This window comes from Radiomyces spectabilis, assembly GCF_025331425.1.
Source record: "Radiomyces spectabilis strain NRRL 2753 chromosome Unknown BYT42scaffold_3, whole genome shotgun sequence".
NCBI classification, from domain to species: Eukaryota; Fungi; Mucoromycota; class Mucoromycetes; order Mucorales; family Radiomycetaceae; genus Radiomyces; species Radiomyces spectabilis.
In genome coordinates, this window is record NW_026251928.1 from 932,085 (window position 1) to 945,862 (window position 13,778).

A 13,778-nucleotide genomic window follows, 5' to 3' on the forward strand; every position below is an offset into this window, starting at 1 on the left:
TATATGATATCTTGGTTAATGTCAAGTAAATAAAAGAAATAGCTAAAATCAAATAAATAGCTTCATTCTGTTTTGGGCTTAAAACCATCCTGTATGTTGCTCATATTTTTGTTGTCTGGCTTCCAGCAGCTCCTTTCGTTGAATGTATTCTTCTTGAGCATGGGCTATTGTTTGCAAGTCAACGAGCTGAAAGCGTGAATCGCGGCTGCGCTGCGTTTGCGAATTATTATGATATAAATTTGGATGCATCGTGGATGGTGAATAAGTAGGACTGTTTCTGAAGCAAGTCGACGGCGTCGCAGGAGGATTCATGCCCGTGTACATGTCTGAAGAAAAGCGAGAGCGTTTCATGTGTCGGGACTGACTCTTTGCTCGCTTACGTTTTATCGTCGTGGTTTCATGCAAGCGATCAGAGGGTGTGTTTGTAGTGGTGGAGTCCGCAGGAATATTCCACAGATCAATCGATGGATCATTGATAAATGCGTTGATCATATCGGGATGCAGTTGAATACTAGCTAAAGCCGATGTGAAATTGGGTGGCTGCGTTGTTGCTGCTGAATTTCGATGAGTGGGCATTTGCAATAAAGCACGGTCAATGGATTCTATCAAATTCTGGGCAGAAATGGCATCGTTTTCATTATAGCTGCTCGCGTTGAGTCCTTCGATCATCGACGGTTGAAAGTCAAATAAGCTTAATTGGTTGTCAACACGGGATACAGCAAGATTGGATGTATTTTTTATCACGTTATTCTTTGCGAGGCCGTTGAGATCCGACGCGATATCATCGTGCCACACAACGTCTTGGAATAAATTGAACAGCTGTGCATCGTTGATCTGGGATGGGTCGACGGTAGCTACCGGACTCGACATGTCCAAGTCTGAGCCGACGTGAAGTGCGGGCGAATGATCCGGCGTCAAATGGGGCGTGGGCACCTTTAGAAAAGTGCTGAGATTATCTTGCAAACAAAATTCCTGCCAAGGATCCATGTCTGCCTTGTTCGAAAAGATCAATTAAAAGGTTATAGGCCAACTGAACACACAGAAAGATGATCTCATGCAAATGATTATATACACTTCGGAAGATTTGCCAGAATCTTTTTTGTCCGCAGTAATAAACATTCGGAAATGGCTTCTTTTCCTGCTGTGGTGACAGCAATTGACGAAATAAACAGTTTGGATCAAAATTTGACATCGGAGTCGCTTTGTGCTTTCCTGGGTATGGTTTGCCTTCGGGCTTGCCACACTTTGTTTCCGGAAATGGAAGTCTTTTCTCGATCCAATGATGCTGTAAAATAACAGAGTTTTGTCCTTTTCCTGCTTCATCACTAGAGTATTGACAATGAATAAACATTGTAATAAAATAACAGATGCATAGCCGCGGCTGTATGTTGGGAGAATCAGTCGCCCATGTGTAGCAAAGTCTGAGCGCGCATGCCCTACATTTCGACTTACTAACGCGGTCCTAACAACGAGATTCGTTGGCGGGACGGTCATCTCCGAACGTAGTGGATGCGCGCTGTGGTCGTTGCAAGGCAACCGGTTGCGAGACCAGTCGATATCCTGACCGGATACACCGCTGTAAGATGCGTCGGATACTTATACGAACGTTGATTTTATTCATGAAAGCAAAAACACTGCTACTGCTACTATAAAGAAATATAACCCAACCGCGTACTTATCTCAACCTACAATGGACTCATAAATGCAATTACCGATCATTCACCATTAACGCTGTCAAATTGATTGAAGAAACCATCTCGATCTTCTGTTGCCAAGGCCAAGTTCATAGCAAAACGATTGCACTTGTAGTGACTATAAAAAATGGACCGGGCTCAATGGAGTCTTTCTGGAGGACCTTACAACGGCATCATGCCTCTTGTTTCTCGATGAAATAGGCAAGCCGATCTTGTGGAAATATGATGGCAGTATATTTAATTCTCAGCAGGATCGATGTCAGTGTTACTGTTGCTGTTGATTACGTAGGAAACGGACATATTATCTTCAAGATTGAAACATTGTAATGATGTTGCCTATATAGAGAATGGCCATGATACATGCCTCAAATATGGAGAGTTGGTTTTCTTGTTGGTGACGTGCATTCGAAAATTATGATTCTCGCGAAAAATTTATGGATCGCCTATTGAGCGCCGTGTAACCCAACCACTACTGTCTCCAAAAAATTCGCGTTCCTGCTCCCCGTTTGCGATCATTAAGCGATATAAGCCATGGCCACAATGAGTTGGGATCACGGCGATGCGAAAAGAGTACGACTCGATCCGACGATTCAGTCCTCTTCCTCCTCTCCTTTCAATCACGATACCGTCATGACCACAGCCGCTGCCGGTAGCCGACCATTCAGCGAACGTCTCTCGAATTCTTCACGACATACCAAGCGCCATCCCATTCTTTCCGATAAAAAGCTCATTGTATATGACCTAAAAGGTGGATTTATGCACACCATAACACAATTTCCCGCTTTTTACTTACAGAAAGTCTGCAGTTGAGCGACCAGCATTACCCGCTGATTACGAAGAAAAAACGTGGATCCGCCTTCAGCATGCTGTCCACGCTATGCTCCAACAAGAACCTGTGGATGACAGTTTGGAAGCACTGTATCAGGTATAATCGAAGTCAATACTCAAGAAGCTTTCTTGAACGACAGAACTGATTTATTGCATAGCTCTGCGAGAATTTATGCCAGTATGACCTGGCCGAAAACTTGTATCAACGGCTGCATCATGAAATTAAGGTCCATGTAAAAGCGAATTTCGAGAAACTCTCAGAGTAAATCACCATCATCATCAAATCAGCCGTAACACGGAATATTAACGATGGAATTCAATGACAGAGTCAATGCGGAAAACATTGCTTACTTAGAAATCATCAACACACAATGGACGACTTACTGCGCACAAATGGTAAGGCTGTTGTAAAAAAAAAATGGTAGTAGACTTTCCGTTTAACCAAATATCCCGTAGTCACAAATAAGAGGCATCTTTCTATATCTGGATCGCACCTTTGTAGCATCAGCCACATCAGCCGGTTCATTATGGTAGCCAATGACCTGAAGCAACTTTATGCGCATCAACGCTCATTCATCTTTTCAGGAATATGGCCATGGATCTCTTCCGGGAGAGTTATCTACAACATGAAAATATTCGACAGCGATTACTTCAGTATGTCTTGGACCTGATATTGTCTGAAAGGTAAGATAAGTCTATTTTCACGAGCCGCAGCGTGAATAACGGCTTCATAGAAACGGAGAGACCGTGGACACATCACTGCTGCAGTCGATCTTGCGTATGTTCATCGATCTTTCAGTGTATCACTTGGAATTTGAAGAACCCTTTTTGGAACAAACGAGAAAATTTTATTGCGCCGAAGGGGATAAGCTGGTGAAAGAAATGCACATGTCGGGATATCTGGATCATGTATCCATGCGAGTGCATCAAGAATCGACGATTCGAGTTAAACGCTACTTTGATAAATCATCCAAAGTGGCTCTGACAACCATCGTCGAAGAGGAGTTGTTATCCAAGCGTGTGGAGTATATCTTGGATAAAAGTATGATAAAGAGGTGAATGACCTTTGATGATCGACAGTCTAACGTTTTCTTTTGCTAGGTTTTAATTACTTTATGGAAAATCATCGTATGGATGACTTGTCGTTGTTATATCGCTTACTCAAGAAGGTGGGAAAGCTTGACATTTGTGCCAAATATTTCCTAAATTATGTCAAGGTAAGTGGCTTTCCCGCTGTGTTCAAGCTTTCTTTGTTTTCAACAGACCATACATGCTATGTAGACAAGAGGATCGCAAATTATGCGAGAGACTGCAAAAGAAAACGATGTCATTACAGCTTTAGCCACCTTTAAACGCAAAACCGATGTCTTGGTGATGCATAGTTTCGAGGAAGACGAACGATTTACGCTTGCCCTGAAACACGGTTTTGAGTATTTCATCAATCTGCGAGAAAACAATGCCAGCGAATTACTGGCTGAACACACCGATCGCATTTTGCGCATTGATAAAGTAAGCTGTTGTTGTATTTGGATACAAAAATGGATATTAGTCTAACGAAGGAAACAAAAAAAAAGCTGGATTACAGTCTATTGGAGCAAGGCATGCTTGTTTTCAGGTACGTTTCAGGTAGCATCAGCGATCTTCTCAATGATCGTACTTATCTCGTTATTCTCTAGGTTTTTGCAAGGTAACATTAGTTTTCAGCTATTATCGTCAGGAACGGCAGTGACTAAGTTGCGGCAGGCAAGGATGCGTACGGTGTGCTGTATAAACGAGATCTTGCCAAACGATTACTACTCGATGTTGCGAATCCTCGAACAGAAAAGTTAATGATCGCCAAAATGAAAAAAGGTATTATAAATATCCACACACCCGGAGATGCAGCCACTTATGAAATATGTAGAGTGCGGTCCGGCTTACACAAGCAAATTGGAAGGCATGCTGCGCGACATCAAACATTCTCGCGATCTTATGAATGAGTTCAAGGTATACGCTATTATTACCTTTTATTTTCAACCGCTCCTTGTAATAGTAACCCAAATCCAGGATTTCTTGCAAGGACCTACTCCGGTCCCGAACATGAATGTCAATGTCCTAACAAACGGGTTCTGGCCTTCTTATACACCTATTGAAATTGAATTACCTACAACAGTAAGTGATGGTTTGGCGCATATGATAGTGCAAGCATGATAAATAATGGATCCATGCTAGTTCCGCGAAGCCGAAGACTTGTACAAGGCATTTTATTCTGTCAAGTATACTGGTCGGCGGTTGACGTGGCAAAATTCATTGGGCGTATGCCAAGTGGCAGCCAATTATCCCCAGGCAAGTAACCATTGCTCATAAAAAAGTTAATGGATGCGCCATCTCACGCTGAGAATCTAGTGTAACATGGATTTGACATTAACATTTTCGCAAGTCGCTGTATTATTGCTATTCAACGATCCCTTGACGGATGTCATTTCGTTTTCACAGATATTGGAAGCCACCAAAATCGGTAGGAATGAAATTGGCGGACAATCGGTAAAAAAGGAATCCAGAGTTACTCATACGTGGTGGATAGATGAACTGGAACTACGACGAACACTGAAAACGCTATCTTGTGGACAGTATCAGCTACTAAAAAAGATCCCCGAAGGAGAAGATGTGCAACAAAGCGATGAATTCGCTTTCAATCATGATTTCCTGACCGAATCACCCTCCCTCAGTTTGAACACTGACAAATTGACTGAAGTCATTGAAAACACAGCGTCCATGAACAAAACAGTGCTTATTGCCCGAGAACATCAGGTAAGTCCCCAGAGAAATCGATCAAATGGGCAACCTTAACCAAAGTCGGCATTTTCCTAAAATAGGTGGATGCAGCCATTGTACGAATCATGAAAGCCAAACAAAATCTGATTCACGGCCAGCTTCTCAGTGAAGTGGTACGAGAAGTACGCTTTCCAGTGACAGTAAGTTCGAATCTATAGCAACGATGATTTAAAAGCATACAACTAATGGACGCACCTTTTTAAGGCGCAGGACGTGAAAAAACGCATCGAATTACTGATAGAGAAGTATGCAGCTTGCAGTACCCATTCGCCATTGCGTCATTGTTTACTAATTGCAGATCTTTTTCTTACTTTTCTAACAGAGAATACTTGGAACGAACAGATAATAACAGCTACCAATATCTTGACTAAATTAAAGTAATCTGAGAATTCAAAGCTCATCCTTTTGTACTGGAGCAATTATGACGATGTTCAGTCAGATGGCGCAAATGAGATATCATACCCCTTTTTCTTTTTTACTTATCGTGCAAAAATTGACCCAGTCGAAGACGCTTTCATCGCCCAGCACATTTATGCTGCCTGCTGGTCTTTGGAGAGAAATCGGCAATTAATTTGGCAACCTTATTGGATAGAGCTGTAGGATCCTCGCATGTTTAGTCCGACATTTATATCCATGTTCCAAATTTGGGGGGCATATCCACTACTCGTCGTATTATCCATTCTGGACTGATGTTCCAAAGCAGGAAAGTTGCGATTTAAACGTGTTTCCATTCTGAGTGAGGGTTATGCGCAGATTATGGATGGTCTGCACAACTAGGCAAGAGGGTGGTGTTAAGTGGTGCGCAAGACAAGAACAAGACAAGAAAGGACAGAAGTAAGAACAGAACAAGAATATGGACTAGGAGAACAAGATAGTATAGGATGTCGACTGAGGCTTATTTCATGAAAAGAGATCGGATTATACGAGATATAATGGAGCGGAACAGACAACTGGAATAAATAATTCAATTAAATGCAGAGCGCAACATGAGGCACAGCATGGATCAACGAAAAGGGAGAACAACGATAGAAAGAACATGAGCACAAGCGCATGGATCAGCATGGCAAAAGTGAGGAGCGCGCTTGAGCCAATGATGCACATGGTCGTGTATCATTGCCAAGACAACGTATGCACAGGAATGGTCATGACAGTGAGCTTCTCCATTACAACGCCGATTGAACCTCTTCATCCATAGCTTGGATCTATCACCGAGATCAATTCATACGGGTACCGCTGTCACAGCACCGCATGTGGATCCTTTCAAATACACCTTATAACCGAGGACTGCTCACTGATAATCATTAATTCCGACTCAAGACTAAAGTATAAAATCGGCAGATCACATTAATCGAAATAGGTATCCAACGATCTCAAAGGATTCTCATTGTCTCTTTTGTTCTAAATCCTCTCATATACCACAGGGGCTATTAGTATTAGTCGATATTTCGCTGCAACGTCGTTGCAAGCATTGTCGCAGCAGGTATAGTGGTTTAACCACAGGTGTTAATGCTGAGAGTTGGCTGCATTGTTGATACACGGTGAGCTTGGGTGGAACCTCAAATGAATGACGTCCAAATGATCAGATGTTTTGCAGGTTGGATACTGTAAAATGGTATTTTGGAAGAATCTCATCGTCGTCACTTCTTATCTCCTTTTGCCTATTTTTTGATTACGGTAAAATCACCTCTTATTTTCAGGATCGAATTGGTACCCATTTTAAACAATCATTGAGCGTTTATCGTGTAATTGGGATATCACCACAATGCATGGCAAAAACCCAAATGGGAAAACACCAAAAAGCCGTCATTCCCGATACCGGTATTGTCGATGAGTTCTCAACTTCATGGAACGACTCACATGAAAAAACGACAACTCCACAATATTCCAAATTACTTCACCGTAGCCAGTGGAATCTTTTTATTATTATTTTACACGCTTTCTTTCTTTGTTTTCCGATAAATGTATCTGACTGCAGGCGATGCTGCTTGCAGCATCTTCGATCTCGATGTCACGGACGAAAACAAAGAACTTGCTCTGACAAAATTGCGAAAGACCGGCTTAGAACCAATGGCGATCCTCTGGTCGCTGTCGCCATCTCAACGACGAAGATAAATAAGGAACCCTGGAGGTTTCAACGTTTGCCTGCTGCCGTGACAACTAACAAACCGTCGAAAAAGAAGACCAAATTGAAGCCATCAGCAGCGACTCATGGGGCCCATCCATCGCTCCCTCTCGCTCAGCAATTCTGCAATTAGCAAAGCAAATTATGCCCAAGAAACCCATATCTGGCGTCACGGATGGCATGTTTCTTTCCGAGAACGAAGTCTACGACGTCATCCAACAATACATGCCAAGCGAGACTTTGAAACAAAACGATTTGGCAGAATGGATGAGTAAGGACGGTTTTTGGGGCCCTGCCAAACGAAAACAAGTGGGAAAAACCCGCAAACGCGGTCGATTAGACAACATTGTCAAGCCCAAGTATCGCGACTTTACTTGGGACGACATATGCAATATTCAGCAATTCCGAGCTATGGTGAAAGCGTCCCTTTCAAGCATTCGCACGAGCGGATACGGAAGGAAAAGCCCGTCGCAAAAAGAAACGCAGTCTGCAAGAGAAAATACTGTCGGCCTTCAGATTTGCAAGCTGAAGACGAAGCTTCTTTGCGAAGATGTATTCGCATCGATCGGGACTTCAGCGTTCGACCCGCTGGGCTCGCGTGATCATGGTGCTCCAGACTGGAATCTCAAAGATTGCAGCGGCAACACGCAAACTATGATCCAAAAAATAACGAAGTCAGAACGCAAGGCCAGGCTTGTGACGATCGTTTACCGTGATCTGACGACCAACATTGATGATCAGCACCATTTTCCGAGTTCACGAAAACATCGTCCAACTCGTGGTCGATATTGGACACGCCGTGAACGTTTACAGCAGACACGATATTTTACACAACGACAGCGTTATCCAAATGTTCAGTGGTCAAAAACCATTGGTTCCCAGACCAGTGTCATGTAAGGATGATCGGTTTAGACTCCATCCTAAAGCTGTCGCAGTGGTTGACCGCAGGCGCGAAGTGGCTATTAAATCACAAGCTTTTGCGCACTACTATTTTGTACCCGCAGATTCCTAATCTTTTTCTTCTTCTTGATATCAAAATACAATAAAATAAAAAATATCGCTTATTGAACTCTTATCGCTCGCTTATTATCGTTGCATTCATGGACTCTTTGTTAGATATTTATCCCAGCAATTGTGACAATGCGCAACAAACATTTGAAGTAAACTTTTTCCACGCTGTTGCAGGCTTCCATGGTCCTCTCAGATAGAGAATCTGCTTGCAAAGACCGATGGGTTTTCAGTTTACTACTGCCCAGAATCGTTCTATGAGAAAGCTATAGGAAGATGCACGTGTGTGGCAACAAGACCTGTCTTGCTGCCACACAGAAATTTTTCGCGGAGCAATTATCATACCACAAGTATGTTGAAGCAGACAACGCTTCCGAGTATGACAGTGACGAGGTAGACGACACCACTTATCAATTGGGTAAGTCAAAATTGGGTGCCAACGAAAAATTGATCTTCATATAACACTTTATTACTAGCCTCACAAACGCAAATGGTGCGTTTCCTGAACGAGGTATACCGTCCCCACGATCCACTGAACGCACCACTTTATGAGGCTAGAAAGATGACCACCACGCAAATATTCCATGAAGCGTTATCATACACTAAATGTTTGGATGAAAAGTGACCAACGGCATTTTCAAAATGGTGTTCCAGTCAAAAAGTGCACTTCCTGCAAGCTGAAGATCGGTCAAAGAGAATCAAGTTGGACAATAAATCGTGCGCCCGCTATCGATATCTTTAATAAAGTATCATGGTAAGTCGATTATCACCTATAGAATGAAATAAATACTAAAACATTCTTCCTAGCTGATCTTTGTGATGCCATCGTGAACAACCTGACGAGATTTCAGGTGGTGATCAGACAACTGAATGGAAGGCACTGAAGTCATCGGTTATGCCCGAAAAATCTGTCGGTGATGCAAGTAGCGTAACTTGTACAGACCATGACAAATGCTCTCTTCATCCGATCTCTGGCCGACAAAGTTCTATGTGTCGGTCTGCAGCGATGCCTCCACACTGTTGGCAAGTCAAGACTTGCAGAACGCAGAAGAATCGACCCAGGACACCTCTATGTATCTCTCCAATGGATTGATGAGCAGGTGCAGCGCAAGCTCACTTGGGTCAAGATCAAAGACATGCTTCGGTTAGATGGCGGCACTTTCACCAAGGTATATTATGGGTAACACTGCGAAAATTAAAAAAAAAAAAAAATTAAACATGACGTCTCACTGATGGGATTTTTGCGTGCATGTAGTGTTGGCCCTTTTTTTACCGTTATTAAGCATGATCGTCTCAGAATCTGCGTATTCTGGAAAGAATACGCTGCTCAAAAAGTGCGTGACTTAGTAGAAGGATGGAAGATAAAACAAGCACAAAACAGCTAATAAAGTTCAATTTAGATCTTCTTGAATATGCTAAATCAGCCGAAAAGGACATTTGCCTGGTGTCGCTTGATTTCGCGGGATATCAACGTCTCGAGCGGAAGTCCAGAGATGGATTGTGTAAGAGAAACTTTATTGACTTGATGTTCTGTTCACATTATTTACTATTTAGTAGGGAAAACCCATGTATCCGGAAATTGTGTGTCGATAACTTCATGATCAAGAAGGGAAATACACATTTTCGACCAAGCTGAGCTGTTGGCGGACTCGAGTATTTGTCAACGTTTCGATTGTAGAAAACAATCCTATCCAAATAAAGCCATCCTATCCACCTTCAATTCGAGTTTGTTTCCTTCTAAGTATTTTATTGTTGCCTCATTATCTAATTTTTATTTTCTTTGCCCTTTTTTACTTACTCTGCCAACGATGTCCTCTCACTTTCATCATTACATAGTCACGGCGTCGATCAGGCTGGACACCTTTTTGTCACCCTTGTCTGCAGTCGCCCCTTTCTTTCTTTTCTCCAAACCCAATGAAGACACACGATCAAGCACTTTGCACGCTCTTCGTCGAAGAGTATAATGAAGAAAATGTGCGTCGATTGAGAAAGCGAATGGAAGATTTGGAAGATTTCGAAATCTGCTACGAAAACGATGAAACAAAACCTGTCTTGCTGCCACGCAGAAAATTCCTTGCGGAACAATTAACATATCACAAGTACAGTATGTCGAAGCTGACAACGCTTCCGAGTGTGACAGTGACGGAGTAGAGGAGACCAGTTATCAGTTAGGTAAGTCAGAAATTGGGTAGCATCGAAAAATTGACGTTCCTTGATACTGATTATAACACCTTGTTACTAGCTTCACAAGCGCAAGTCGTGCGTTTCCTGAACGAGGTGTACCTTCCGCACGATCCATTGAATGTATCACTCTATGAGGCTAGAAAAATGACTACCAAGCAAATATTCCATGAAGTCTTATCACACACCAAATGTTTGGATGACAAGTCACCAGCGGCTTTTTCAAGATGGTGTTCCAGTCAAAAATTACACTTCCTGCAAGCTGAGGATCGATCTAAGAGAATCAAGTTGGACAATGGATCGTACGTCCGATATCGAGACCTCTACGTCATGAAAAAAGAATATCATGGTAAGTCGATTATCATCTATATAATGAAATATATAGTAAAACCATTCTTTCTAGCTGGTCTTCGCGAGGCCATTGTGAACTACTTGACGAGATTCCAAGTAGCGATTAAACAATTGAAAACGGAGGGCATTGAAGTCATCGGTTATGCCCGAAAGTCTGTCGGTGATGAAAGTGGCGAGAAGAGACTACAACTTGTACAGGCCATGGTTAATAATCTCATCAGCCGATCACTGGCCGACAAAGTATATGTGTCCATCAGCAGCCATGCTTCCGCACCATTGGCAAGCAGAGATTTGGCTGAGCAACCCATCTTCAAAGATTTGCAGCATGTAGAAGGATCGACCCAGGGTAAAATTCATTGAGATGAAAGGCAAAAACAAGTACAAGACAACTAAGGAAGTTCAATTTAGATCTTCTCGAATATATTAAATCTGCTGAAAAGGACATTTGCCTGGTGTCGCTTGACTTCGCGGGATTATCGACGTCTCCAGTGGAAATCCAGAAATTGACTGTGTAAGAGAGACTTTATTGGCTTCATGTTCTGTTCACATTATTTACTTTTTAGTAGGGAAAACCCACGTATCTGCGAATTGTGTGTTGATAACTTCATGATTAAGATATGAACCTGCTTTAAGAATTAATGAAGAAGATGATATAACTATATATAAGAATCCCGATATATTTAAAGAAAAAATTTCTGAATATTATGATAAAAATAATAAATATATTAAAAGTTCATTTGATGATAATAAAGATTTTATAGATGAAACATTTGATTTAAAAGGTACAGAAATAGAAATGAAAAATAAAGTAAAATTTTTTACAAATGAAGAAATTGAAATATTTTTGTTAAAAAATGATTCTTTTATTATAATGGGTAATTCATCACCATTATTTGTTAAAAACATGACATATAGATTAAAAAAAATATTAAAAAAAAATATTATTATTAAAAAAATTGATAATTGGAATCATTTTGCTATGGTAGATTATCCGGAACAATTTGCAAGTATAATAATAGATTTAATAAAATAAAAATTCTTTAAAAACGAATCATAAATTTAAAAATACAATTAATATGATAAATTTAAAAAATATTAATTTAAGCCGTATGTACATATTTTTATATAAAAAATTGAATCTTAAACATTATAATAAATAACTATAATTATGGAAAAGATACATTTTATCAATACTATTAATAATAATAAAATATGTTATAAAAATACATTAGAACCAAAAAAAAAAGATTATGAAACGGTAATTATGGTACATGGGAGATCATTTAATCAAAATATATGGAATAAGATAATACCTTTTTTATTTCATGAAAATAATATAAGAATAATTACATTTAATAGAAGTGGGTATTTTCCATCAACAAATCCATTAAATAAATATAATTATAATTATGCTCAATCACAAGATTTACTTATTTTAACTGAATATATATCATTATATATATCTAAAAAGCCTATAGTGATAGGTTGGAGTGCTGGTTGTAACTGTATTATATATTTATTGAATATAATTAATAATAAACTTTTTTCTAAAATAATATACACATTTTCGACCGAGCAGAGCTGTTGGCGGACTCCAGTATATTTCAACGATTCAATTGCAGAAAGCGATCATATCCACGTTCCATCTGATTTCATTTCCGTTTAGTTTTTCATCTTTTTTTATTGTTCATTCTTTATTGTGCATTCTTCATTCTTCATTGTTTATTTTTTATTGTTCTTTTATACTGTCATTCGTTATTGTCATGTTTTTTATCATCTATTATCAAATAATATGCCTATAGTTCAAAGATTTCTCCCACATATAAACCTGGAAGTGACAAAATATTTGAGATTCGTCCAGAGGATAAAAGAACATGAACTTGAAGGTTCCCACACATTCTTCTCTGGATCAAGAATATGATGATTAATTAGAGTTAATTTTTATTTCCTATCACAAAAATTTCGATTGGTGATAAAGATGATCACAGCACACTAGACCCATGTCCTGGAGCACAATAGACTCATCGAAAGTTGACAAAATTGACGAGAGCGGTTTGAACATCGTCTGGAAAAAAACAATGCTTAAGTACAATGTAACTTCTTCACCGAGACAAAAAGTTTTTACCTTCTTTCTATGTCGAATAAAACTTTTCAACAACTTGCTTATCATTGATACCTTCCACTATGTCGTATTTATGATAATTAGTAGGGTTGCCATACAATCTTCTTAGTGGCAGTAAGACCGGTTTTGCTGGATCGCTTTCGTAGCAGATTTCAAAATCGTTCATTTTCTCCAACCGCTTTCTTAGCAGAATCACGTTTTGCTCATTAAACTCTTCGCAGAACAATGCACAAAGAGCGTGATCTCTTGTTATTTTCATTTTTTTTTACAGAAGAGAAGGAATGTATAAATAAGAACGTTGTAATAAGAGCGACTCGGACCGTACGACGTGGAAAATTACGGATGTGGGTAACAAATGGGTGAGCTGCTTACGTAACTAAAGATTTTGAAGTCCAAATTTAGTGACTGAATTACGCAGTTTGAATTGTGGTTATTTGTGGCTCACCTTGGTGTGTAAAACCCGAATTCGGGCTGGGGCGCCAGAGATATTATATGATCTTGGGCCCCAAAGAAAAGGAAAAGAGAGGAGCGGAGCAAGTAAATTTATATGCTTCACAGGGCAGTTTGAATAACTTGTTTCATTGATGTATTGTACGCATGATCACAAGTGACCAATGAATCATAGGTGATAGAACTCGTATTAACAACTCCTTTTCCT

At 40.2% G+C, this 13,778-nt stretch overlaps 6 protein-coding genes across 6 annotated transcripts; 4 read left to right on the forward strand and 2 right to left on the reverse strand.

Moving 5' to 3' along the window:
• Positions 1-10: 10 nt before the first annotated feature.
• On the reverse strand, positions 11-688 carry BYT42DRAFT_559587 (uncharacterized protein). Its single transcript, XM_051567137.1, has one exon. It carries the CDS (start codon positions 667-669, stop codon positions 79-81), a length of 591 nt encoding a protein of 196 aa, XP_051426099.1. The 5' UTR covers positions 670-688; the 3' UTR covers positions 11-78.
• A 1,636-nt stretch (positions 689-2,324) lies between these two features.
• On the forward strand, positions 2,325-4,868 carry BYT42DRAFT_491241 (Cullin; the record flags this gene model as incomplete). The annotated part of the gene is made up of 13 exons (XM_051564061.1): positions 2,325-2,442; positions 2,501-2,619; positions 2,681-2,784; positions 2,849-2,918; positions 2,979-3,052; positions 3,108-3,206; positions 3,257-3,564; positions 3,624-3,739; positions 3,804-4,031; positions 4,097-4,148; positions 4,266-4,373; positions 4,426-4,508; positions 4,734-4,868. The coding sequence occupies 13 exons, from the start codon at positions 2,325-2,327 to the stop codon at positions 4,866-4,868; spliced, it is 1,614 nt and encodes a 537-aa protein (XP_051426100.1).
• Positions 4,869-7,602: 2,734 nt separating this feature from the next.
• On the forward strand, positions 7,603-7,923 carry BYT42DRAFT_486207 (uncharacterized protein; the record flags this gene model as incomplete). Its single annotated transcript, XM_051563753.1, has 2 exons — positions 7,603-7,767; positions 7,819-7,923. Coding segments are annotated over 2 exons (270 nt in total), but the record flags the coding sequence as incomplete, so codon positions are not given.
• Positions 7,924-10,386: 2,463 nt separating this feature from the next.
• BYT42DRAFT_485743 (uncharacterized protein) lies at positions 10,387-11,004 on the forward strand (the record flags this gene model as incomplete). The annotated part of the gene is made up of 2 exons (XM_051563747.1): positions 10,387-10,565; positions 10,659-11,004. Coding segments are annotated over 2 exons (525 nt in total), but the record flags the coding sequence as incomplete, so codon positions are not given.
• Positions 11,005-11,019: 15 nt separating this feature from the next.
• Positions 11,020-11,513, forward strand: BYT42DRAFT_491594 (uncharacterized protein; the record flags this gene model as incomplete). The annotated part of the gene is made up of 2 exons (XM_051564092.1): positions 11,020-11,344; positions 11,407-11,513. 2 exons carry the CDS (start codon positions 11,020-11,022, stop codon positions 11,511-11,513), a joined length of 432 nt encoding a protein of 143 aa, XP_051426103.1.
• A 1,314-nt stretch (positions 11,514-12,827) lies between these two features.
• BYT42DRAFT_559595 (uncharacterized protein) lies at positions 12,828-13,621 on the reverse strand. Its single transcript, XM_051567138.1, has 3 exons — positions 13,566-13,621; positions 13,124-13,496; positions 12,828-13,063 (listed from the first exon to the last, which is right to left on the reverse strand). Exon 2 carries the CDS (start codon positions 13,377-13,379, stop codon positions 13,131-13,133), a length of 249 nt encoding a protein of 82 aa, XP_051426104.1. The 5' UTR covers positions 13,380-13,496; positions 13,566-13,621; the 3' UTR covers positions 12,828-13,063; positions 13,124-13,130.
• Between the last annotated feature and the right edge of the window lie 157 nt (positions 13,622-13,778).

Coding starts and splice junctions, on each gene's coding strand:
- BYT42DRAFT_559587 (XM_051567137.1), bottom strand. CDS start 669: ATGATCGAAGGACTCAACGCGAGCAGCTATAATGAAAACGATGCCATT.
- BYT42DRAFT_559595 (XM_051567138.1), bottom strand. CDS start 13,379: ATGAAAATAACAAGAGATCACGCTCTTTGTGCATTGTTCTGCGAAGAG.